The 26904-nt window shown below is 36.3% G+C and overlaps 4 protein-coding genes across 4 annotated transcripts; 2 read left to right on the forward strand and 2 right to left on the reverse strand.

Moving 5' to 3' along the window:
- The first annotated feature begins 4550 nt into the window (after positions 1-4550).
- Positions 4551-8963, forward strand: LOC120185831 (BEL1-like homeodomain protein 3). The gene is given in 6 exon segments (XM_039189941.1): positions 4551-5059; positions 6071-7072; positions 7224-7600; positions 7680-7740; positions 7982-8291; positions 8294-8963. Coding segments are annotated over 5 exon segments (1866 nt in total). The 5' UTR covers positions 4551-5059; positions 6071-6322; the 3' UTR covers positions 8662-8963.
- A 5973-nt stretch (positions 8964-14936) lies between these two features.
- Positions 14937-18476, reverse strand: LOC120185841 (cytokinin dehydrogenase 5-like). The gene is made up of 5 exons (XM_039189950.1): positions 17820-18476; positions 17400-17527; positions 16814-17083; positions 16276-16541; positions 14937-15367 (listed from the first exon to the last, which is right to left on the reverse strand). Exons 1-5 carry the CDS (start codon positions 18388-18390, stop codon positions 15028-15030), a joined length of 1575 nt encoding a protein of 524 aa, XP_039045881.1. The 5' UTR covers positions 18391-18476; the 3' UTR covers positions 14937-15027.
- Positions 18477-23138: 4662 nt separating this feature from the next.
- On the reverse strand, positions 23139-25228 carry LOC120185370. The gene is made up of 4 exons (XM_039189613.1): positions 25170-25228; positions 24584-24740; positions 23854-24183; positions 23139-23771 (listed from the first exon to the last, which is right to left on the reverse strand). Exons 1-4 carry the CDS (start codon positions 25226-25228, stop codon positions 23139-23141), a joined length of 1179 nt encoding a protein of 392 aa, XP_039045544.1.
- Positions 25229-25743: 515 nt separating this feature from the next.
- Positions 25744-26904, forward strand: LOC120185851 (lon protease 2-like). Its single transcript, XM_039189956.1, has one exon. The coding sequence runs from the start codon at positions 25799-25801 to the stop codon at positions 26630-26632; it is 834 nt and encodes a 277-aa protein (XP_039045887.1). The 5' UTR covers positions 25744-25798; the 3' UTR covers positions 26633-26904.

Genomic DNA, 26904 nt, shown 5'->3' on the forward strand with positions numbered 1-26904 from the left:
AAGAGATAGATTGTTTTGTTATGCACAGCCCATCCCATCTGAATGAAAATATACATACAATATAATCAAACCAAAACATACATACACAACAAATTTATATTTAACAATGTTCAAATAATGTACCCACAACAACGAAATTAATCCGAAGAAAAAGGGTTATTTCTAACGAAGTCCGGAATATTATTTTCCAAATAATGTACCCATAACAATGTTCAAATAATGTACCCACAACAATGTTTAATTGATTTGTTGTTTAATTTTCAATCTGCATTATGTTGAAGGTGAAAAAGACATGTTGAAGGTACACTTTTGCAACGCGAAAGTAAAATTCGCGTTGCGATTGTTTCGAAACTCAAATTCACAACGCGAAAGTCAAATTCGCATTGCGATTTTTGCATTGTGAATTTGATTTTCACGTTGCATATTTGACTACATAAAATATAACTGAAAAAGATAAAAGACAACAATCTGATAAGTGATAACAACTGAACATATCATAGCAATGTTCAAACTCAAGTTACTAATGCATGTCTAACTGAAAATGTATGTATTCACACATAAAATACACATAATACAACGTTTACATTTAAAAATCACCTAAGTTAATAAGTCCCAAAAGGTGAAGCTGGTTGTGATTGAGATTTTGATTTCCTTTTGCTTGACACCATATGAGCTTTGGATTTTGATGATGATCCATATTTTGGTAGAGGAAAAGATGATTGTGATGGCACTGGTGATCCACAGGTCAACCTTGTATGACCACTTTCCTTGCACCGACTACATGTTGATATCCTCTTCTCTTCACCCTTAGACGGTATATAGTCGTGATTTTTTTGTCGTCCAGGTAGCCTGTTGTCCATGACTGGTGGCAAAATTGTTTGTAAGTCATCTGGTATGTCTCACTCAGAAGGATGTGGAATAGGGTAGACAATCTCGGCATAAGTCTGTCGATATACTTCTGTAGTGTAGCAATCCATAGCGTATGCGCTTGAATCATCTTGGTTTAGATGAAGAGCAACTTTAATAACATGGCCATACGGATAACCAGATGTTTGCCATTTCATACAACTACACGTCTTTGCATTTAGATCGACAAGCTCATTTAAGTTATTATCCAATACTTCAAACAAGTTGTTTGAACATGGTTCAACTCTCCATGACGTTGACTTCACAACACGTTTCGTAATCTTTTTTTAGTCCATGGTGTAACACGACGTTCCAATGTTTCTGTAAATTTAAATAAATAATACTTAGTAAAATATATATTAAATATGATAAGTTACGAATTTAAAGAAATAATACCTGCATGGTTTCTTTTCTTGTAGTATCACTGTTGATTAGAGGCTCGAAAAAACTCCATTAACATAGTAATGGATAATTTTCAGGAATGACAACTTAGAGCGTTGATTGATTCTGCACTATTAGACGTCATGAAACCATATCTTGCTCCAAGTTGATATACTATTGACCATCTTTCAAACCCGACATCCTCTAGTGTTTGAGCACATTGAGGCAAAACACGTCTTAAAACATTTATATGCTTATTAAAATCCACTTCCCGATAAGCTTTTACAGCCTTCCAGTATGTCTATTTGTGATTTTTTATACCAGCAGACATTGATTTTAGATTTCTGTACAAATAAACACCACAAAGTCCATGAAAAGCATCTGGGAAACACCTTCTAGCAGCGTTGTCAATTGAGTTTGCCCTATCGGATATGATTATCAGATTGCTAATAGGCCTATACAATCCCTAAGATACCCCATAAACCATGTCCATAAAACAGAGGTTTCAGATTTGCCAACCCCGTAAGCTATTGGTAGTATCCCATTGTTAGCATCCATAGCTACTGCTAATAAGTTTACTCCAAGGTATCGACCTTTCAAATGTGTTTCGTCAACTATAATAACTGGGCACATGCAAGTAATAAATGAACGAACCTACAAAATAATATACACAAGAAATATAATCATTTAAATGTGAAATGCATGTAACTAACAAAATTGAGTCAACAAAATTATATTGATTTACTAACCGCATCACCAATGGCAATAAACAACAACTCAAAGCATCCATCTCTATATGATTTGATATGAGTTACCGACCCAGGATTTTTCAGCTTTAAATTGTGACAATAAGCCGACAATTGGCAAACGATGCTTCTGGTGACCCCCTCAACAATTCCAAGGCATAACATTTGGCTCTCCAAGCTTGAGAATATGAGATACTATTCTTGAACTGAGCATTCATGTCAGTCATAATTTCATGTCCCCGATATACCCTTCCATTCAAAAACATTAACTCAGCCAGAAAACCACCAACACCTTTTTGTTTGCCTGTCTATAGTAAGGAAAAACTTGGGTTCTTGAACATGTATGTTTATCAATAAAATTCCTAACTTGAAACATTTCACAATCTTCTATCCTCTTTGCAATCATACGCCACGTACAGTTTTTGTCAATCATACTCCTTGTTTCGAAACGATCTTTGCTTGATTTGTTAACTTTTAGTTGATAGCCATCTTCCACACATTTCGTATACAAAGCTATCTTCAAGTCTTCATTTGTATCAAAATAATCATTTTTCTTTATACGAATAACTTTTGTGTAACAATCAACTGCTATCTTTACCAACTCTTCTTCCGGTATCTGAAGTAATTCTGGCATATCCCAGTTATACTCCCGTGGCATTTTCTTCTTTTTATGTTCTTTGGGGACTTCTTCTTCAGGGTTATATGAATTACAGAATGAATGTTCAACATGTTCATTCACAGTCGTAACTTCCTCCTCATTATCATCAACAACGTCTTTCTCGGCAGCGGCTGTTTCATCATCAAAATTCGGGTATTGACCAATATCAAAATCATTACACTCAGGGTCTGTTTCTTCTTTTGAAACATCATCAAAATCTGAGTATTGACCAAGATCAAAGTCCGGGTATTGACCAAGATCAAATTTCGAATACTGACTAGTACTCATAATTTTTTCTGTTAGCTCATCATCGTCTAACTGGTCAATACGAAAATCGAAATTTGGTGCTGAAAGTTGATTGGGATTTGGATTAGGAAAAGGTTGTGGGTTTTGAGATTGTGTTTGGTATTGGAAATGTGGTGAAACAAAATTTTCTTAGTGATGAAATTATGGCGGAACCATTAAATTTTGAGGTTGATAATAATGTTGTACATTGTGAGCATCATAAACTGGGGTTGAAGAACTTAGTTGATTACTACCCGCTATTGACCCAATTTCACTACTTCTAGATTCAACAACATACAATGTAACATCATCTTCTTGCGAAACACTAATGTAAGCAACGAATCGTTCAACATCTTCATTGTCGGTTAACAAATAAACTTTACATTTTCTATGATAAGATAACATAAATCCACTTAGAGGCTCTAAATTCAATTTCTTTGCAACACGTAACATTAGAGTTTCATAAGTTAATTTTTTTAATGACAGTTTTAGTTGAAGATTCATGGGTAAATGCATATATCGTAAAACACCATGAACATTCTCCCATGACCCTCCAAAACACAAATCTATCCAAACATGATCAACATTAGATGATTTCATTCTACAAATTATAAATTAATTTACTAAACAAACGAGCTATAAACTACATATCATCACTAACTTAGAGAAGAACATACCTTTATTAAGTTGATAGTTGATAATTTGGGAGAGAAATCATTGTAAAATTATATAGAAATAAAATTATGTAAAAAAAATTAGAGATGGGGAAGGATGTCGTTGGATATAGGAACGGATGTCGCCGGAGATAGTGATAGATGGAGATGGAATGAGTTGCGATTTAGGGATTTAGGTTATGAGTTGTTGCTGCTGCGTAGTTATATACCCAAAATATTTGTGTTACGAAAATAAAACTTGTTGCGAAATTAAAACTCGTGTTGCGAATTCGAAAATCGAGTTGCGAATTTGAAATTCAGTGTTACGAATTTGTAAATCGTAACGCGAATTTGGAAATCACGTTGCGAATTTGGAAATCGCATTGCGAATTTGACTTCTGTGTTGCGATTTACAGATTCGCGTTGCGATTTACATATTCGCATTGCGAATTTGAAAACTGAGTTGCGAAATTAGAGTTCGCGTTGCGAATTTGTTGATCATTTTCGCAAATTCAAAAAAAAATTGGTTAAAATCGTATATTATAAAGCATTTTCGGTCACTGAAATTATTTTCTTTGATTACATTAACAATTATTCACCGACTAAATATATAAAATAATAAAAATAGAATTTGAAGGAAGTTTCTAAAATTATATTTAAAAAAGACTTCAAAAAATTATACCAAAAGAGTTCGTTAGGCAATTGCCGCAGCTAGCTAGCGTATAGAAGCATACGCGTGGTAGTAACGTGTGAGTTTGTCTCTCTCACCTACTACAGAATACAGCTAACACTTGCCCTCTCCTTCCCACAATATTTTTAGTCCATCGAATCACATTCTCAATTCATTTATGTTTTGCTTGTTTTTTAATTTAATAATGGAAGAATCCAAACCATATAATTCAACAAATCTGATAACGTTAAAAGAAGGTTTTAAGGGCGGGTAATTGGTCTACCAACTGGTAGTTAGCTTTTGAACTCTCTTAAGCAATGAACACCCACCTTATTTTGTTCATTTTTCCTTGAAACTACTTTCTAAATTCTCGTCACAGAAAATAATAAAAAACCCACCTTTACTTTCTGTCCATTTTCCTCTTTATTACACGTGAGATAATTGGGATTGACAAAATTAGGGAACTGTTTGTTCATAATAGTCTTCTTCCTTATTGTCATCATCGTAATCGTTTCTTAGAATAAAATATTGCAGTTGTTGTCGTCAATGTTTCTTTTTTATGTTTATTTGTATTGGGTGGAGGAATTATTTAATAATATTTCTTGGGTTCGTGTCAATGTTCAAATGATAGGGAAGGCTGGTTACATTTGGGATTATATCTCTTGGGATTGTGTTTTGTGACTTTTGTCTCATTGTTTCCAAAAGCTTCTTTCTTTTTGCTCCTCCCTTGAGGCGCAGCTTCTCTGTGGGGGGTTTTCAGGTATTTCACTTTAACCTTCTTTCTATCTTTTTCATCATAATTTATGCTCCTCATTTTCTTCTTCCTTTGCTTTTTTTTCCTATGACTTGTAATGGTTGAATTGATAGATGACTGTTGTACGTTGAAAGAAGTTGCTTTTATCTTTGGAGTTTGATCTTTAGTACCCTTAGTGCATGCTGCTGCTGAAAAGGAGATGGCTTCAAAGCTTCTGTTTTAGTGGTTTCTATGGTTCTTTTGGGTATTTGGATCATTTTCTTTATTCTGACTTTTTTTTCTCTCTTTCTTTTTGTGTTTGAATGTGATGTTTCTGTTTTGAGTACCAGTGGGTACTGAGTGATGATGTGATAGACTGATAATTGATGAAATTGAAAAGCCAAAACGAAAAAGTTATACACTTGTACCTTTTCCCCCTTTAAAACCTGGATTCACTGCTCTTAAATGATTATGGTTCACCTTTTGTTATCCATGATTATCTGCTTCTTTTTCCTGTGAAGAAATATGAATTTAGGCCTGCACATGATTTTGTTGTTTCTATAATGGAATTGATAATAGAAAATAGTAGTATCTAAAAATGGATTTAACTAGGGGATGATCTTCTTAAAAAGATTAAGTCTGGAGCTTAAATTTATATGTTTGTTTGGTGTACGTCCTTGTTGATTTTAATGAAGGGTATTTATGTTTAGCCTCAGGTTCTAATTCTTTTCTTTTGTTGATATTAAATTGTTTTTCTTAGCTTTTCATTCTGTTTGGAGGGAGAAGTGTCTGGATGCAATGCAAATGGGTTGGTACAGATTTGGGTTTTGTCCTGTTGAGGATTTCTCAAAATGGGTTTTGTCTAATCTCTAAAACGCTTTAGAATGTTGATAAAATTGTTGCTGCATTTCCATGCCATGGAACCTTAACTTCTTTGACAGAGATTACATGAACTAAGAACATTTCTTTGAATTCGTTGATTAAAAATGGACTTTGAAAGAACTCTGATATATTTTACTATGTTATTTGTTTGTTCAGGATCTGTTAGTTGATCGCTGTTTCATTATAAGGTGGCTATTTTTAGCAATCATTTAATTTGTGGAGACTGGTCATGCTTTATCATTCCTTTGCAGTTGAATATAAGGAAGCTAATTAGGGCGACTTATCATCCGAGTTTTAGCTGTCCAAAGGACAATTTATCAACTACTTGTAGTGGGGACTAAAAGCCAATCTCTTACCTTGTATCATCTTCCCACCCTCTCAACAACATATCCAAGCTAAGCCTCTTCTATGGGAGAATTCTCAGAGATGTTGTCTGGGACTTCGTTGTTGATAAAGAACTGTGTTCAAATTCCCACTATGGATGGTAGAAATGAAATGTCATTCATTCCACCTTCAGGTGATGCATTGCGATCCGTTGATGGACAGTTAAACATTACAACGAGCAATTCAATATGCAACCCTGTTGCAGGGAATCAGAGTACTCAATCCCAGGGACTGTCTCTTAGTCTTAGCTCGCAGATGCCATCCGACGTTTCTTTACCTTCATTGCAGTTTCCATACCAGGCTTGTTCTTCATTCTTTAGTGGTCATCTTCCAATTTCAGGAAACGCGAGAATTTCATGTGCTAATGATGAAAGCAAAACTAGTAAGGGGTTGAAAACTTCCTATGACCTGCAATGTGGCTATCTTGGAGACAACAATGATGCATTTGGAACAAATGCTTTTTCTAACCTTCAGGGCTCAATAAATCATAAACAGTTGTATTCTGATATATGTCAATTTCAGCCAGGCTTTGGAAGTACAATTTTGAACTCCAAATATCTCAAGGTGGCTCAAGAGTTGTTTAGCGAAGTGATTAATGTACAACAAGCTTTGAAACAGCCTCATTTAGATAAGAATGTGACCTCTCAAGCAAAATCATCCAATAGGACGTCATCCAAACCTGGGGAATCAGTTAACACGCCTTCTGAGATATCACCTACAAAACGACAAGATTTGCAGAACAAGAAGACAAAGCTCTTGTGCATGCTGGATGAGGTTAGCACGAGCTTCCATTTTTGTGCTTGTTTGATTTCACTTTCACTTTTCTTGGTGACTGCCGTTGTCACAGTTTTGAAACTATCATGTAAGCGTTTTAACTGAGTTGCTTTGAAGATTGTTTATAATCATGCTCTTGTTCTTGTTATAGGTTGATAGAAGATACAAACAATATTACCAACAAATGAAATTTGTGGTGTCTTCTTTCGATGTGGTAGCTGGCTGTGGGGCAGCTAAACCATACACTACACTTGCCCTACAGTCAATTTCCCGCCACTTCCGCAATTTGCGTGATGCAATCAGGGGCCAAATTCAATTGACCCAAAAAAGCCTTGGAGAGAATGATAATTCATCAAACAGTCAAGGAACAGCAATACCACGTCTACGCTATGTGGATCATCAGCTCAGACAACAAAGGGCATTTCAGCAACTTGATGTGATGCGAAATGCTTGGAGGCCTCAAAGAGGGCTTCCTGAAAGCTCTGTTTCGGTCCTGCGTGCTTGGCTTTTTGAACATTTTCTCCATCCGTATGTGCTTGGGTCCTTATTTTCTTGTGCTAATGCCAAGAAAATACAGTTCATTAACTTTCTGAACGTCTTTGACCAGGTACCCTAATGTTTCAGAGAAAATAATGCTTGCAAAACAGACAGGTCTGACCAGAAACCAGGTACAGAGATGAAAAATCTAATAATCAGACCTGTAAATTATTATTAGCCAAGTTTGCTTCTTGTATCATGAACATGTATGGTTAAGTTTGGTATCTACTTTTGGACTAACCGTACTGCTAAAAATGAAAAAGTACATACTAGTTAGCAGCTCAATTAGTTGTGATGTTGAATATTTTGTTCATTTATTCTTTTTTTTCTTTCCATTTATCTAGAGAGTTGCTGATTGTTGGTTTGGAGCAGGTCACAAACTGGTTCATCAATGGGCGGGTGCGACTTTGGAAGCCAATGATTGAGGAGATGTACAAAGAAGAGTTCAGTGAAATGGACTCAAATTTCAGATCTTCCTCAGAAAATGCAGCCAAAGCAGCAGGCGAAAATTCTTCAGCATCTGAGGATAGGGAAGAAGAATTGCAAGAGAGTATTACATCCAAAGTTGCTCATACTTGTAATGTTCAACCAGGACAAGTTCAACACCTGAAAGCTGATCATATCACTGATGTGGAGCTGAATAAGCCTATCTCAAGATCAATGTTCCAAAATATTGCTATAGGAATACAGGTCCATCTACCGGGATGAAATTAAAGGTCGACCGGATGAGTAACATGGAGAGTAATAACCCTTATCCAGATACAGTAATCCCATCCGGCCAGCACGGCCATGTTGCCCTTATAGCTGGTGATGCCATGTATGACCTAACGGAATTGAGTGGTTTCATGGCCGGCACTCAAGTTTCACTAGTTCTTGGTTTACAAAATCATAAAAATAACGTATTTACCATATCGGGGGAGACCGACATGAGAGGCAATCACAGGGTGGCTTCTTCAGTGGGGGCAGAGACAGTGGACTTCCATTTCATGGAAGCAGGAAATCAACAAGACAAGTTTAGCAATCCCCATATATTGCATGATTTTGTAGTTTGATGAATAATCTCCACCTCAACCTTTTTGGGTGGGAACACCTAATTGTTAGGAGACACGTCACACGTCACACGATACGATGACAAACCTTAAACAGAGAAAGCAACTCTTGAGATGTTACTTTGGGGTGGATTCTTGAGTGTTCTATGTTTGAATAGATGAGAAAGACTATGCATTGTCATGATAGAATATTCATAGATATGGGTATATGATATACGCATTTGTAACATACAAGTATATTGTTTTAGTAGGTATATACATTCTGTAAAAGATATGACGAGGAAAATTGATATATAGCTTAGCTTCTGTATTCTGATGAATAAAGACTTGTACAAAAGTAAGCTCAAGTGTGATGTTGATGTATGCTATTGTGGAAAAACATGTGATTAGAAAATAACTAGTACATAAACTGGAAAGAACGCAGTGAGATTTGGAAATATATTTTATACAAGTGTTATTGACAAATAAATATCGATTTCAATTCTGTCATATCTGCAGAGAATTGTTGAATAAACATAGTATTAAATTAGGATTGTGATTATGATATTACAATTTCGAATGTTACATATAACGTATAACGGTAATCACAGATGTTATCGTATAACTGTCCTTTCAACATTCCCATGCATCACTTATTATAACAACTAGCAGCAAAAAAGAGCTACACATTCCCTATGTTCTCCAGACTCGCAAGCATACATTCTTAAAACTGAAAGTGTGCAAAAGATGGACCACTTTTTCTCCTACTTTTTGAAGAATTATTACAGCAATACAAAGCAGCAGCAGCAACGCAAGAATTTAACATACTAAAGCTCTTACACGCTTTTGGTTGTTGTTTTATAGTCAGGGAAGGAGTTGGGGACCATTCTTTCCCTGTCATCTTCATCATTTCTTCTCACCTAATTATCTTTGCCTTTTTTATGAACTAGCAGAGATCTATGTATGTAGCTCTTCTAGCTTTTGGCTACTTTGTTTTTCCCGAGAAAAGTAAGATAAAAAGTCATTCGTTTCCTTTAAAAGCATGAGCATCTTACCCTTTGTTACTACTTACTACTATCAACAAAGGTATATTTGCACTTTTCCACCTTCAGATGGATGCTTTGTTGATTGCTTATTAATGACAACCGAGTTCTACTATCGTAATCAGCCCTTCAATTAATTGCAAATGGCCCATTAGTTTACTGATTCTGTGATCTTTTAGTGATCTTAGGTGCAATTGCGCAAAGCTCAGTACATATTATTCATTTCAGTTGTGTCAGCCATTACTTCAGGTGCCATGTTTAATTCTCAGCTACTTATATATTCGCTTTTTAATGCTTATCACAACGTGGAATGGTAATTTGTCTTTGGTTTTACTCTCTGTATGTATGGCTCAATAATTTTAGTCGACTCAGTGACTCGCTCTTCTTTCATAGGGTACATCCACTTCAATAAGGCTTCATAGTTAATTTTTGGTTTAAATATGTCAAAGGTCCTTAAATAATCTCAAAACTTTAAAACCTTTAGCTTCCATTACAGTAACTATGGTTTCCCGGGATCCAACAGTGTGTTACAGCATTTCATTGTCTCAGATTCTATTACTAGTCAAAACCAATTCGTAGGCTAACAATTTGATGCTTATGGCTCTACTTTGAGAGTCAACCACAACATATTTCCTCAGTCCCCTGGCTTGTTTCCCAGCATTCAATCTCTTGGTGAAAGAATGTCAAGATCAATGGACCTTCTTCCATCTCCCGTTGTCACTGAGGAATCCGAGGTTAGCCAGACTAGAAACCTGATGGATCTTCTTGGAGCAGCGAACGAGTCGAATTCGAACCACCAAAATCAAAGGCTCTCACTGTCACTCGGTTCTCACATGCTTGGTTCATCCTTGAATTCTAATTTTGCAAGTTCCAGTTACTTGTTTTCCGTGGCAAAAAATGCAAGTTGTGACTACCCTTTCACAGGTTACACACTTGCTTCATCTTCCACCGCATTACACCGACCACATAGGGCCGGATCTTTTGCCCGTGCTATCACGAATTCAAGGTATCTAAGGCCAACTCAGTCCCTTCTAGATGAACTTCTTAATGTTGGCTGCAAAAATATTGAGGAAAACCTTGTTGGGAAGTCATATCTAGGTGATATAGCAGGTGGTTCAAGACTTTCCTCTTAACTAAAAGCAGAATTCTGCAGTAACGAGATAGTATTGTCTGAAAAGCATGAGCTTCAAATAAGACTTTCAAACTTATTGGATTACTGGATGAGGTTGATCATAATCCTTTTTATATAACTTCACCTTGCTAATTATGTTTGAACTTGGTCCTAAATTATAACTTCATTATTGGTACATTTCTAGGTTGAAGTCAGATACGAGAAATACCACTAGCAAATGGAAGAAGTAGTTTCATCATCTGAATCACTTGCTGGTATAGGAGCAGCAAGGTCTTATACCGCTTTGGCACTTGAAGCAATGTCCAAAAATTTTGGTAATCTAAAAGATGCCATAATATTTCAAATAATTGTCATTAGAAGAAAGCTCTCGCTTAATTTGCCGAGAATAAACCGCGGATTATTGCAACTAAGCATATTTGATCAAGATTCTAGACAGACCGGACTGTCTCTACAACAGCATGGGATGACCCCAACCCCAAGCCAAAGGCAAGCTTGGCTATTCGAACACTTCCTTCACCTGTAAGCAAGCATGTATAAGTGATTAAGTCACATCCAAATTTATGTGACATTTGTTGAATGGTGTTCAACAGTTATCCAACATACTAGAAGAAGCTAATTTTGGTATGGAAAACAGACCTAACAAAGTTTTATCATTTGCATAAGTTCAGTTGATGTTTATTTTGTACCAAGTTATGGGTTTGATTATTGTGAATTAAGGTGTCAAACTGGTTTATAAAGGCTCTAGTTCGACTATGGAAGCCTATGATAGAAGAAATGTATCAAGAGGAGTTTGCAAAGTCTCCATAAGACTCTCATCCATCTTTAGCTTGCAGCACTATGGTGAAGGAAGGTGTTACAGATCAAACTGAGGATTGAAGCAGTGAGAAATTACAGATCAAATTAATCAGGTTGTTCAGTTTTCTTTTCGGGTTTTGATTTGAAACTAATTAGGCTCGCTTAAGTTTTTGAAGCTTAATACTGGAAACTTAGGGTATATTTAGTTCTAGAAAATATTTTCTGTTTCTATTTTCATAAAACAATTTTTATTTTCAGTTTTCCAAGTAGAAAACATGTTTGGCTAATAAAAATAAAAGTTACCAACAACCAGTTGTTCTATTGGGATGAGACACTAGGTCCCTTAAGCAATGTCAGGGGTTCGAATCCTGGCGTTTGCGAATGGAGCAAACTAGGTTGGGAGGGTCGTCCTCGCCTCTGCAATACCCGATCTGGATTAGTCGATCAATAAATCAGATACCAGTGATTAATTCAAAAACAAAAAAATATAAACATTTTTGGTTAATAAAAATATATTTTTGTGTTTGGGCAATAAACAATCTTTTTCTTCATAAAAAATAATAATTGAAACTTACTATCTGTGTTATTGCCCAAGCACAAAAATATACTAATAGACATCTAAACAGAAATCAATCTATAATTGAATATAGCTTAATTCAAAAATCAATAACGAATATAATATACAAGTTACAAGAATTAACATACAAAAAATTGCATAAGAATAATAATAAATTTCACATGAAGTTAGTTATTTACCTGGTAAATATAAATATATCAGATCAACAGTTAACTTGCAATTTATGAGCTTTAAGATAATTGATATTTAAATAGTAAAAGAAAAAGTTAAAAAATTAAAGAAATATACTTTTATTAGGAGTTGAAGTTATACTAAAGCAAAATAAAATGTGAATTAAATTGAAAGATATTATTAGAAACTTAACTCGTATAATTAAATTAAAAAACAATTATACACATATTTTAATTCCATTCGATGCAAAGAACAATTAATAGGCAGAAAATAATTCAATTCTTTTAAACTCAAGTGTTAGTGACCCTGAAAGATAGTAATCGCTTCCGATGCAAAGAACAATTTTACATAAATTTTGATTATTGTTTAAGTCTAGTATGATTGTAACGCTTAAAACATATAATTTTTTTTTTGAGAAAAGCATTACCTTAAAGTAAGAATTGTATAAAGATTCTCCAATTATATTATAAATTTTAGCAAAACAAATATAAACATCAATGTTGTAGAAAAATCATGAAAGTACAAGTTGTGAGTGATAAGAGGAACGCAAGCTTTGAAGGTTTTAGAGTCGATTATGCCATTAAAGCCTAGATTTTGCAAAACATTGATGTTCTTTTGATTAATTGCAGAGATAAACATAGATGTTTTATTTGCTTTATAAGTTAAATCGTGAAACCCATAATTTTTTATTTTTTAAATTTTGAAAATAATTTTATAAGAAAACACTGAAAATTATATTTATATGTTTTTAACTTATTTTTACTTTTATTTTTTAAAATATTTTTTTAATTTTACCACCAAACGTATTTTTTCAACGTTTTCTACTTTCTAAGAAAATGAAAATAACATATATTTCTTGAAACCAAACGGACTGTTAATTTTGCTCTAATATTTTTATTATTTCAACAGTTGAATTCAGTTTTGGCCGTTAAGTTTTAGTGTAAACTATACTGGTGATCCTTGAACTATTAGGGTACTTATATTTTAATCACCGAACTTTTAAAATTTGCATGAAGTCGTTAAACTTTACTATATTTATTATTATTATTATTGATATTGTAATAGATATTATAAATATATTCTTACAATCTTTTAAATTTATGTTATAATTAATATATTTTCATAAAATAAATATAATTAATTTCAGTCGTAGCTAAACTTAAATATTATTTATTCATTTTATTTTATAATATATCAAATTCAAAAACTAATATATATTTTAATTAATGGTACAAGTTATGTATAGCATTTGCAAAGGATGAACAACTTCTTGTTGTCAATCCTTGCAATGTGTATAATAATGATGATCCCTAGTTCCCTACATCATACCTTGGGGATATTCCCTAATTTTATTTTTAATTATTTTTGTACCTAGACTTGATATAAAAAAATGAAAGTTGTTTCAGTTATGGTGTTGATAGGAGAGATCGAAGGTAGATGATGAAGAATGAATTAGAATTAGTTATCGTGTAATGAAATTCTATAGTTTTGTATCTTTATCAATGAATGTAATTTCATTATAATCAAAGTTTTTGAAAAATTAAATCATCTTATTTTTAATGAGATTTTAGCATAATTTAATTTGTTTTGATAGATTTTTTATGGGTTTCATCTGTTCTTCAATCTAGTTTTTTTTTTTTTGTAAAAATAGAAATTTAATAATATTTTGTAACTTGGAATGGATGGCATAACAACCTTGAATTTAGTATCCTTGAAGCATAGTAAATCCATTCAAATTTACAATTTTACATGTATTGATGGTTGGAATTAGAGTTTGATGGTGGTCGACGAAGCCAATGAACAATTTTCATTTTCTGTTACCGATTTACAAGAGGCTTAGGAAGATTGGAGCCATAAGAGGTAGAGATAGGAAGAAACGACCTCGTATCCACCATTTTTGATGGTTCATATAACAGATCAGAAGAAAATGACAAAACAAAGAATATACGACCTTAGAAAGAGCAGAGATGAGGGACAACTGAGTATGTTTAACAATTAAATGTATTGAATTAATTTAAAATTAAAATTAAATTGATATAATGTATAAGCAATGAGGATTAAATGTGTAATTATTTCAATTTTGTTAACAACTATATCACTGTCTCCGTTAGATGTTAACGAAAAATAGCTTGATTGACAATAATTTTACTCAAAAGAATGATGATTAAAATAAAATGAGCAATATTTAAGGGGTCATATATAATAATTTACTCTAAAAAAACAAAAGAAAACATGGGATTAACCCAAAACAAAGATTCTTGCATATATGTATACTACTACTACTACTACTACTCTGTAGTCTGTATCATCTGAAAACTGCATCTTTTTACAAATCTAGTTCTTCATTATTTATAGCGTAAAAACGGCAAATCCCCAATCCACGCAGGGTGGAACTGGAACCCGCTGAGCTAAGAAGTTTCGGACAAGATCCAGTAGGCAAATCAGTTCGGGGTGTGGAGATTTCATCGTCAAATCACGAGCACTGCTACAACAATAACATCACACGTGCCCCTTAGGCCTCTCCCCTCCGTCAAAACAAAAATCCCTTACTTCCCTCTAATCTTTGATGTATGCCCTTTTGTATGTACATGGAGTAGAGTGTTCCTAAGTCAGTACGCTAAATAATGTCTGTTTCTAAGCTTTGTTTTGTTGTCGTATGTCAGTGGTGGCCATCACCATGAATCCGTTTTCGAAGAGGTGAGGAAAGTGGGTGTGAAAATCTGTTGGCCCGATGCCAAAATGTGCCTCGGGTCGTATTTCATTTTCATTTTATGGAACCCATCCCACTTACTGCCAAAGTGCTCCCTCCACTCCTCTTGTGTAGTGTAATCTGGTAAATACTGCTTCACCTTTATCCCATCATTATCACAGAATCTCAAAATCTGATGGTTCTGATTGCTCAGGTACTCCAAGCTCTGGCTATCCTCACCGTTATCCAAGGCTGATCTTAGAAATGCCACCAGGTAAAACACTTCCTCGTCTGGCGTCACCGCCGAGCTCCTTTCGTCCCATCTGCAAACCATATAACATAACAACAACGTATCAACTAACCGTCACAGCAAATCTTACATTATATATAAAAACATTTTTTAATAATCTAAAATAATTATAAAATAATATTTATTCATTCAAAAAAAATTACAGAATTATTTTATAACACGACATGGATAGTTGCCATCAGTAGGACCTCAGGAGAAGATCTCCTGACAACCAGAATCTTCCCACTCGGGTGATCATTACCGTAGACTTGTTGGGTTGTAGAAAACAGTCAACAAGAGACATAAAAGTGTTATCAATCCTAGCTGGCCTCTAAAAACATGCAATCGAGATGGGAGCATCTGCATGTTGCCCCACGTGTTTTCCGTTTCTGATGCACTGCTACGTGTCATCATCCTGTACCAGGACCACCATGGATCCAATTGCTTAAGATACTAACTGATATTTTTTCACCACCCCTGTCTCTCTCTCCGTCTTCCTATTCCACACTATTGTATACAAAAGACACCAATGGTAAAATTGGCTCCTTCACATCGACAATCTTTTTTTTTGTCTTCAACACAGTCTATTTTGGCTTCTTTTCTTACGCGGGAAACTCCGAAAATAGTGTATTGCCGACACTTTAACATTCTGTTTAACCTCGTTATTTTAAACATATATGTGGAACTTTGTATACACATGGAACACATCAATAAACAACAGCATGCATACATGATGTAGAATAATTCATTCCCAGCATGCATCAGATGTAAAAATCATGTTAGAAATACAAAAGGGTGAGACCAACATGTCTGACGATGTAAAAGATGGATGTTAAATATATGCATGTTTCATGCATGGCAATGGTTTTTGGGGGTGAAAAAACGACATAAGCAAAATGATAGTAATAGTTGAGAAATGGATTGTGGGAAGCTAAAGCTTACTTGTTTTTGTTCATTGGGTAGATGAGAATAGGCCCACTGGCCCTTTTATTTCCCAAAATACCCTTGAAGACCCCTCTATTGAAATCATCAATCTTTGATTTGGGTACAAAAAGGTTTAGCCATGGGTGTGGAACCTCCCACAAACCCTTGGACCGGAGCTTCAACTCGGACTTGTGGACCCGGTCCAAGAAATCTACATAAGGCAAATCGGTTGTGAACACTGATGCGGGTATAAAATTTAGTTTCTTCAACAAAGCCTCTACCTCCTGCATTTTATAAATCAAATTGCTGTCAGATTATTAGAATATACGCAACAAAAGGAATATATAAATATTTAAATAAAAAATGCTACTACCAAACCAAACAGTTGCTTTTGTCAGTATAAGTTCGATTATAATAATCAACTCCGGGAATAGAGATTAATTAGTTGGGAATAATTTGGTGAGTGGACCATGATTTTGTTTTGTTAATTATGAATACAAAATAGAATTGGTGATATTTATCCATTAATAAAATTATGGTGAAAGGTGGTATATACCTGATCAACAGAACCAGCAGTAGATTCATAATAGTTCTTGGTGACTTCCAAGCAATACAAAACGCCACCGTTGTTAGATCCAAGGGAGGAGATTTTGACAGGGTTCCGAGGGGAGAAAAATGAAGACCTCCAGTTGTTGATGAGGCCTTCGTCTACAATGACGAAACCTTCAACATAGTCGAATTTTTGGCTGCCATTCAATGATATCAGATACTCTTGGTCCCTTGTGAATGCAGAAAAATTGGAATACAATACCCTTATCCACCTCATCTACAGTTGCCATTGAAAAATCAAGTTAGTGTCAGGAACGACATAATTGAAATAAAAAAAATCATTACAAATTATGAACCATGAAATACTATTTGTTTTTACAACTTATGTTTGGAAAGCTACAAGGCATGTTCTTTTTGTTCTTTTAGTTTTGTCTCATCTCATCTAAAACTAATACTATTCCCACGATCCCATCCCACAATCAGAAATTCAGAATTACACTTGTATTATCATTTAAGATGAACACAAAACCCCATTTTCTTTAAACAAGTGAATGTTTATAAAAAGATACTTAATTAGACTGGGAAATGTTTACCCTTTGCGGAACTGGTTCAAGAGATATTCTAGCTCGTGTGATAATTCCAAACTGTCCTAAACCGCCAAGAACAGCATGAAACAGCTCTGAGTTTTGTTCTTCTGAGCATGTAATGAGCTCACCTTTTCCTGTTTACCACGAGTACATATATGTGGGTCAAATACAGTTTAAATATTAAAATAGTAAGCTTCTCCACCTAACGCCACAAAACTATCTTAACAGTCAACACTCAACAGTATTTGATGACCAAAACATTTAAGTCCTTAAGTAATACGAAACCAACACGCGAAAGACTTGGAAAAATGCGATAACAGAAGATATTTTGACCTGGAAAATCATAATGATTACATATAACTTTTTTTAACAAAAACTTTAGGATAAAAACAGCATGCAAAGTTAAAAAAAAAAAAGGTAATGAACCTGTAACGACGTCAAGCTCGTAGACATTGTTAATTTGTGGACCATGATTAAAAGCTTGGCCGCTAATTCCAGCATTCGACAAAGTCCCTCCAACGGAAAGGTACAAGTAATCGGTCCATGATTTTGGTGCCAATCCATACTCTAAGGTACTCCTCAATACATCTATCCAAAGTTCCCCACCCCATACGTCCACATACATGTCTCCAGCCCGAACCTTCGGCCGAGGTCCAACCCCATTCCCACTCATCTGAACCACAACCCCGTTCGGGGTCTGAGCCTGCCCGTTTATCGAATGCCCGTGTCCCCTAGCCGACACCGTGAACCCCTGGTCCGACCCGTAGGCTGCTTTGACCAGGCGAGCCACTTCCAGAGCGGAAGATGGATGCAAGACCGCGAGTGGCTCGACCCGGGTCAGTAACCCAAAGTCTTTAGAAGCGGAATCAACGTCGGCGGGGTCAAAGCTGAGTTGACCGTCGAAACCCAGGTGGAGAAGCTCTGTGGGCTTGAGGGTCAATCCCACAGTGACAATCAATCTACAGATAGCAAAGGCTAAGATAAGCTTAGTTGCCATAGCAAAGAACAATGCTTCTTTTTTCTGCCTCAACAATGGGTTTTTTTTCCTTCGAATATATAGAGAAAGTGGAAAGGAAAAACAAAGGTGGTAATTAAAAAGGGAGGGGAATATATGAGAGGAAAACAATGAAAAGAAGGAATAATATCTTTGGTGGCAGCGTTAATGTAAGCTGAGGATTACACTTTAAAGATTTAGTTTCAACTATCAATACAACATGCGCAGATTCCTCTACTACTGTTCTTTTTATCTCTTTTTTTTCCACGTTGGGGGTTGAGAAAGAAACAGGGAATTTGAAGCAAAAATAAAAAAAGGGTTAGCTTTTATTGTTGTCGTTCTTTTTGGTGTCGAGTATATGAGATACAGGTTCGAAATTTGTAGGTCAAAAGGGTGGCGTGAGGCGAAGAGCTTGTGCCCATCTGGAAAGACACGTGGCCTATCACGTGTGAGGAACGGGTATACACGTGTGGGAAAAGAGACTGAAACCACCCTTCCCGTTCCATTACATTCGGCCTTTTGGAAAGGAAGGGAATGGCTGTGGGGTCCAGTTTGGATACGGAGGATCTACAAGGGGTCCCAGGCTGCGGATGGTTCACGTGGGTGCTGCTGCCCTGCCCTGCTCTCCCTGGTTACGGATTTAATTAACTCCATATTATTGGAATTAATTTGGGCCATTAATACAAATCATACGAATCAAGTGATCAATAGATTTAGTGTTAACTTATATAATCTCGGGTTCAAACATAATGTATGTAGAAATATAAATGTTGATTGTAAAAAAATTGAGAGTCCTTCAAACAAATATTACATTATATTCACTCTAGATTTATTCTGAAAAATAATTTAAACCACTAGTAAATAATGTAATTTTCGAGGGAAATTAATTTCGCATGGAAAATTCTTGATTTTAAATATTTAAACAAGCAGACGTCCAAAATATTCATCCAAACCTTAAACTAATTAATCCTGGTAGTTTAATTCATAAATAAGGAATGCAAAGATTGATATGCGCAAATTTCCATGCAATCTACGTTGTTGTTGTAGAGGTGCAGCGAATATGGGGTTTAGTTGATCAAAAGATTTGGAAGAGAGAAGGGTATATTTGTTCCATGGATTATACTACAACTTCTTTTGCATGGGTGAAACATGTGGGGATTACAATGTCCCTTAAGTCGTTGACGTGAACGTGTTTACCTTTATCGCTGTTCGTCTTTTTTTTATATTCTAGTGATCAGTGTGACTGTTGAACTCGAAAGTCGAAGTGAAGGGTTATTTTCTTGGATGATTCGTTGCGATTGCCAATTGGTGTCCAGCGTTTTGGATTTTAACCAATCTTCCCTAGACGTGTTGTTAGGTCAAATCAATGATTTAAATGAGTGGGAAAATATATTATATACTATTTTTACGCATTGGTTGGCTTTGGATTAAGCCAAATTAATGTTTTAAAATTTCAAATCATTTTAGAATAATCAAATTAACAATTTATTATTTTAATTAAATAACTTATTGGGATTATAAGGTAGTTTATGTTTATAGTTATTTTTAGTAACAAAACACATATCTTTTAGATATAGTTACTCAAATTTAAAATATCTAAAGAAAATAATATTCTATTTTATAAATGAAGTTTTGAAGCATGAATTATTTTAAATTCAATTTTCCATGCCTACACTTTTTCACACTTTGGCATAACCAAAATCTATGAAATTATCATGATGACGAGAAGAAAATTTCTTTTGTAGTTTTTCTCTTCACATGAATTGATGTTTCACAGTGATTAATGTCTCTTATCCTTGCTTCAAACCTAACTGTATTCATTTTGTGCCTTTCCATGCCATAAGCGACACGGTCCAAACAAAAGGATTTTTCATGTGGAGGAGCTGCTGCATGTCTTTCAACGTATTAGACATTTTCAACATCAAATTATTTTTTTAAATTTTCTTGACGAGTCATGCAAATTCCAAAATTAATTAAATTTAGGGAGCCATGGTATTATTAGCCTCGGGTAGGCATATGGAGTTTGAAAGGAAAAAAAGAAAGTGGGTTCAAAGTTCAAAATCTTTTATTTGTTTAGGAAAGAAGATTCTATATATTGTTGAGGACAAAAAAGGGTTGTTGTCAAGTTCTTTTTATCAAGTGGGCAGCAGCAGCAGTCTCAATGACATTATTGTTTTCCTTAAAAGAGAAGACTGTGGCTATGCCACACAGCTCGATGTTGCTCTCCCATCCTTTCTTGTATGCACAAAAACAATACTCGCTTAACACAATTTTAACCCTTCGAGGTATATCAATAAAATAAACCTACTCTGCCTTCCCAACTCCGCAATAAACCCACCGTCTTTTTACACAAAAACAACTTTAAGTCATCCCCACTATTTTCTTTAATAATTTGATAATTATAAAATATCTGTTAAAAAAATAATTATAGATAATATGTATTCATTTTATAAATATAACTGTTTTAACTCAAAATTTCTATAGAAAACAATATTTTCCTTGACCACTCTGAAGAAGCCTAATAAATTCTCATCCCCACAAATTTTCATTTATTACTGAATTGTGTTTCATTTTTTTAAAGAAAAAAGGGCCTCATTAAAAATCCCTCTCAACCTATGCAGGGGAAAAGAGTGCCCAAAAAAGCTTTATTAACAAAACAGACCCTGTTCACACATCAAACAAATTAACCACCTTAACAAAACATACAACAAGATTCAAAAAAGATCGAAAAACTACCCTTCAGGCAACACAACACTATCCAACACCTTCATTGGCAAGGGAATCGGCCCTTGTATTGCAGCAGCACCGAGGAATCCAGCGAACGAGCATGCCATTTTTCTTTATTAAATCCTGCAACTCCATCACTACACTTGAAATATTAGCAGGGGGATTGGCCATATAGGAAATCCAGTCCACAACAGAACAGCAGTCGGATTCAACAATCAGTCTATGGTTCCCAAACCAATTAGATTTCAGGAATTTGGCCATTCCAGCCTTGATGGCACAAAGTTCAACCAAAGCAAGGGAACAGACATTGCAAGATTCGGAAAAGCTAAACAACACTCCACCGTCCGAATTAAATAATAACCCCTCAATCCCAGCCTTGGATCCACAAGTAGAAACAGCCCCATCAACATTCAATTTAACGAAACCTACCGGTGGCGGGGACCATTTGACATGTAAAAGCTTACTTTTTGATTTTAGCATACCATTAGTAGCCAGGAACGGGTCAGCCACAATGGAATCCAAGTCAATATTACAGCCAGGAAATTTGGCCTTTAACAATGAAGCTATGCGAAAACTAACTAGAAAAGACAGCTGGTTCAAACCCATCGATTTACTATTGAAAACCAAGTCATTTCTAAATAACCACAAAGACCAAATAATCGCATAGGGAAAGTAAAAACATACCTTACTCACTGAAGCTGATCCTGACTCTCCCCGTGATTCCAAAAAGGTCTTGGGATCCCTGTCCAAAACTGACAGTCCCACAATATTATAATAACTTATCCAAATCCTCCAACTAAACCAACAGGAAAAGAAAAGGTGTTCAACATCCTCCAGGTAGCATCGGCAGAATGGACACAAATTGTTCAATATGGACGCACCCATCTCTTCATAAGTTCCACTTTCACCGGAACTCGGTTTTGCATAACAAGCCAAATGAACAACTCAGCCTTTGGTGGAAACAAGCCGATCCATACAAAACTTCTCCAGAAATCCTTTGCTGGCAGTGGACCTACAAAAATTTTCTTAAGGGACTTCACCAAAAAAGCTCCATCACTTGAACCAAGCCAAAGCACCCAGTCAGTCTTTCTCGATCAAAAAGACCTCTTCTCAGAGGTATGTTCCAAACCCAACCCGAATCATTTTTAACTCTAAAGTCTGCAATACACCCCTCTTTTTTAATGTCAAAGCGAAAATTCTAGGAAATGCTATTTTCAATGGGCAAATCGTCCCAAAAAGAAATATTCTTACCATCATCCACTTGTAGGGACAAATTTGATCTCAAACAAATACTAAAACTGCCTTCACAACAAAAAGATTTAAGGATGGAATTCCAAATCCAGGAAAAATTACGATTTGGTGAAAGGGGAGGCAGGATACCTTTATTGCTGCCCAGAGACTTGAATCATTCGACGCCGCATACTTCCTCGATCATTCCCATAGCGTCAAATCCACTTGCTTAACAATGCTCTATTCATAACATCCACATTAGTTATACCAAGGTCACCTTCATAGTTTGGTCTGCAGAGAGAATCCCACCGAACCCAATGAATTTTGGACCTTGTTGCATCACCTCCGCACAAAAAATTGATTATAAGTGTTTAATTTATTCGAGACCGAAACTGGCAACCTGAAAAGAGATAGATAGTAGACAGGAAGACTAGTCAGAACTGATTTAATAAGTGTTAACCGACCTCCATAAGAAAGGAATTTGGACTTCCATCCCTCTAGTCTGCCCGAAACATTACAGATGACCGGATCCCACAAAGAAGCAGAGTTCCTGCTAGCCCCCAGAGGTAGTCCCAAGTACTTAGTGGGAAAGCATTCCATTACACACCCAACAGATTCAGCCCACCTTTGGAGCACACCTAAAATTTTACTCTTTTTAAGATTAAGCTTCAGACCCAAGGCTAATTCGAAAACTCTCACTTGCATCTCCGAAGCCCCACAGAAAATAAGGAGGTCATCCACAAATTGAAGATGGGAGACCACCATACTTCCTTCCCCACGGCTAACTGAAAAACCTAAGAAAAGACCCAGATGGCCAGATTGGTTGCTTTGATCAACATGAGATTTAACGCTTCACCGACAATGTTGAATAAGAGCGGAGAAAGAGAGCATCCCTGCCTCAGACCCCTCGAGATGGAGAAACCCTCAGTTGGGGCTCCGTTCACCAGAATTGATATCTTTGCCGACGAAATACACTTATGAATCCACCTGCACCATATTTCTCCAAAACCACATTTCCTCATAATTTGTAACAAAAATTCCCAGTTGACTGTGTAGTATGCCTTATGAAAATCGATCTTAAAGGCAATTCCACTAATACCAGCTTTTGAAACATAATCAATGGTCTCATTTGCTACCAGGGAACAATAGAGGATTTGGTGACCCGCTATAAAAGCGAATTGAGAGTCTCCGATGATCTGATCAATACAAGGCTTTAATCTCTTAGTAAGCACTTTCGAAAGAATTTTGTATAGACTTCCCACGAGAATTATAGGTCTGAAATCACCAAGCTGTTCTGGGTTCGCAATCTTCGGAATAAGAGTATCGAAGGAATGATTAGTGCCCTGTTCCCACTCTCTGCCCAAATTAAAACCATCTGGCCCTAGCGCCTTATTACCGTTCGAAGCAAGTAAGGCTTCCCACACTTCCTGCTCCGTAAAAGAACTTTCAAGTAATGTAGCCTGGACCTCATTTATTTTTTCAAAATCCAGATCGAAAGAATTCAAAAACATGTTGCTTGATCGCCGCCGGATCTGTAATAAGCACATCATCTTTCTTCAAACAATTAATAGCATTCTTCATTCTTCTAGCAGAAGCCGTTAGATGGAAAAACCGGGTATTCCGGTCACCTTCACTGAACCACCAAAGTCTAAATTTTTGGAACCAAGCTCTTTCTTCTTTGCGATATTCAACCCAAAGCAGGGACTTCAAAGACGCTAACCTTTGGTGTAGGCTAGACACGCCTGATGAATTTTGGATACAATTCTCCAAACTAGTAATTTCCTTCTCCAACTCAGAAGTTGATTTCTTGTTCCCCTCCTTAGACTTATCTAACCAGTTCTAAATTGAAAGTTTTGAACTTTTCAATAACCCTCCAATTTTCAGCCTCAGACTTGACTTTTTGACTCTTGCAAAAGCTTCCATCACTGTATCTACAAAGCCATCTTCTTCCAACCATTAGTTAAAAATTCTGAAGGGTTTAGGTCCCTAATTGCAGTGAGAAACTGCTAGAAGAACTGCATTATGATCTGATAAAGATTTATCCAACAACCTCTGCGAGATATCCGGAAAGATACTCTCAAAATCTGATGTATCAGGAACCTATCTAATCGAACAAAGGTCGGCGGATCCCTATTATTGCTCCAAGTGAATCTAACCCCTTGCATGGGAAGATTAATTAAACTAGCCTCAAAAACAAAATTCCTAAATAACTCCACTATTCCAATGTTTATAGAAAAACCCAATTTTCTTCAAGCTCGAGAATCATGTTGAAATCGCCCCCGATACACCAAGGAATCAGTATTGACTTGAGAAAATCAAGTAATTCCTCTACAAACAAACTCTTATCAGAATCAACTGCAGGACCATAAAGATTAACCATACCACAACAGAAATTGCTGGAATGAAAACAGACGATTAACACCATAAAACGAGAAAAAACCAACTGTTCAGATACCTTGAAAAAATTAGAGTCCCACATACTTAGAAGACCCCTGAAGTTCCAACCGACGGTGAAACAAAAAAATCAACATTGTCCCTTTTCCGAATCAAATTAAGACTCAAATAATATCTTTTAGTTTCGTGGATGAAAACAAAATTAGCCTTGTGTTTTTAAATGACACCCCTCAACGCCCTTACTTTCTCCTTTTTCCTCAAACCTCTAATATTCCATGTGATTATAGATAAACTCATCATCAAAGGATAAACAAAAACCAAGAACCAACTACACATCAGCAGCTTCTGCAAAGCTCCAATTCGAGCTCACAGACCTTTCCCGTGACAGCCTCCTTCCCACCCTTAAAAGAAAATCCCAATAAATTACGTACCTTCCAGACTGCTTCAGCTTCCATTTTTTCCTTTGAACAGTTCCCTTCCGATCGTGCATGCTGTAATTCCGGCAAGGAGAGAGGATCGTCCACCCATTTCCTGATTTGGCATCACATGATTCTTCTTGACTTCGAACTAAATAACCCAGAACTATTCAAAGGAACTTTTCTTGGGCGCAAAGAAGCCAAATCCTCTGACGAAAAAAATTTAGGAACGCTGCCAGGGTAGTTTAATTCCTCTGCACCGTTTGGAACCAAATCAATGGAAGAACCACTTAAGACTTTAGTGGGAAAATAGTAGAAGAGTTTTGGACTATTAAATCCACCATATTCTCACTATCTCTTGAGCCCAAAACCGAGTCCACCTGAGCCAAATCCTCAATTAGCCACATCGTGGCCCATTTGGCTGTTAAAATTTACCTCATTATCAACAGCTGAAACCTTCCTTGCATGATCCACCACCTTTTCGCAGTGATTCATAATACGATGCAGGCCACCCACACACGTGATACAAATATATATGGATAAGCAAAGTCCCACGTAGATTAGAGTTCTTTCTGGTCTACTACTCCTTTAGTTTATTGATTTTCACTTGGGCTAAACATCAAGCACTTTCAGGTCTTTCTTCAATGGCTCTCCTCCATTTCATCCCTTCCCCTTCTTCTTCTTCCGTCACTCACCAACCTTCGATAAGCCCCAACGCCGCCTATTCGAACCCCTTTTACAAGCCATGTTCACTCCCTCAATCGCGCCGATTCCAAAGGCTCAGCTCTCTCCGGTGCTCGGCATCCTCTTTTCCGGAGAAACACAGCGCCGATCCTGCTAAATCAGACGACGTCGTTGAGCTGCCACTTTTTCCTCTCCCCTTAGTTCTCTTCCCCGGATCCGTTCTCCCTCTCCAGATCTTCGAGTTCCGCTACCGCATTATGATGCACACGCTCCTTCACACCGATCTCCGCTTCGGTGTAATCTATTCCGACCCCGAATCCGGCACCGCCGAAGTCGGTTGTATCGGGGAGATCGTCAAACACGAACGTCTCGTCGATGACCGCTTTTTCCTCATATGTAAAGGCCAGGAACGGTTCCGTGTCACTGGCATCGTCCGTACGAAACCGTACCTCGTCGCCGAAGTGAACTGGCTCGAAGACAGACCCTCCGGTGACGAAGATTTGGAAGGATTAGCGAATGAAGTGGAGAGTTGTATGAAAGACGTGATTCGATTATCGAACAGGCTTAATGGAAAACCGGAAAAGGAAGCGCATGATTTGAGGAGGAGCCTTTTCCCGACTCCGTTTTCGTTTTTCGTAGGGAGTACGTTCGAGGGGGCGCCGAGAGAGCAACAGGCTTTGCTGGAGTTGGAAGATACGGCGGCCAGGTTAAGAAGAGAGAAGGAAACTTTGTGGAACACTCTTAACTACTTGTCCGCTGCATTGGCTGTGAAAGACGTGTTTCCCTCTTCATGACGACAGATTTAAGTAATTTTAGGCAAATTTTGTTGAAAATTTGGTGATTATATAGATATTTTGATGGGCAATTTCATTTGTTATGCATGAATCTGTAAAATATTGATATAACTCTGCTTGTTATTTTACTAATAGTCTTTGGAATATTGAATGAGTCATTGATGTTTAGATGGTTAATTTTCACATATGCTAGCCTTTTTGGAGATGCTTTATTCTTAATGTTACTGCAAAAATGATTGGATTCTTAAGCTTGGAGTGGATTGATGTTTGAT

The sequence above is a fragment of the Hibiscus syriacus genome, unplaced genomic scaffold, assembly GCF_006381635.1.
Source record: "Hibiscus syriacus cultivar Baekdansim isolate YM2019G1 unplaced genomic scaffold, ASM638163v2 tig00004004_pilon, whole genome shotgun sequence".
Lineage (NCBI taxonomy): Eukaryota > Viridiplantae > Streptophyta > Magnoliopsida > Malvales > Malvaceae > Hibiscus > Hibiscus syriacus.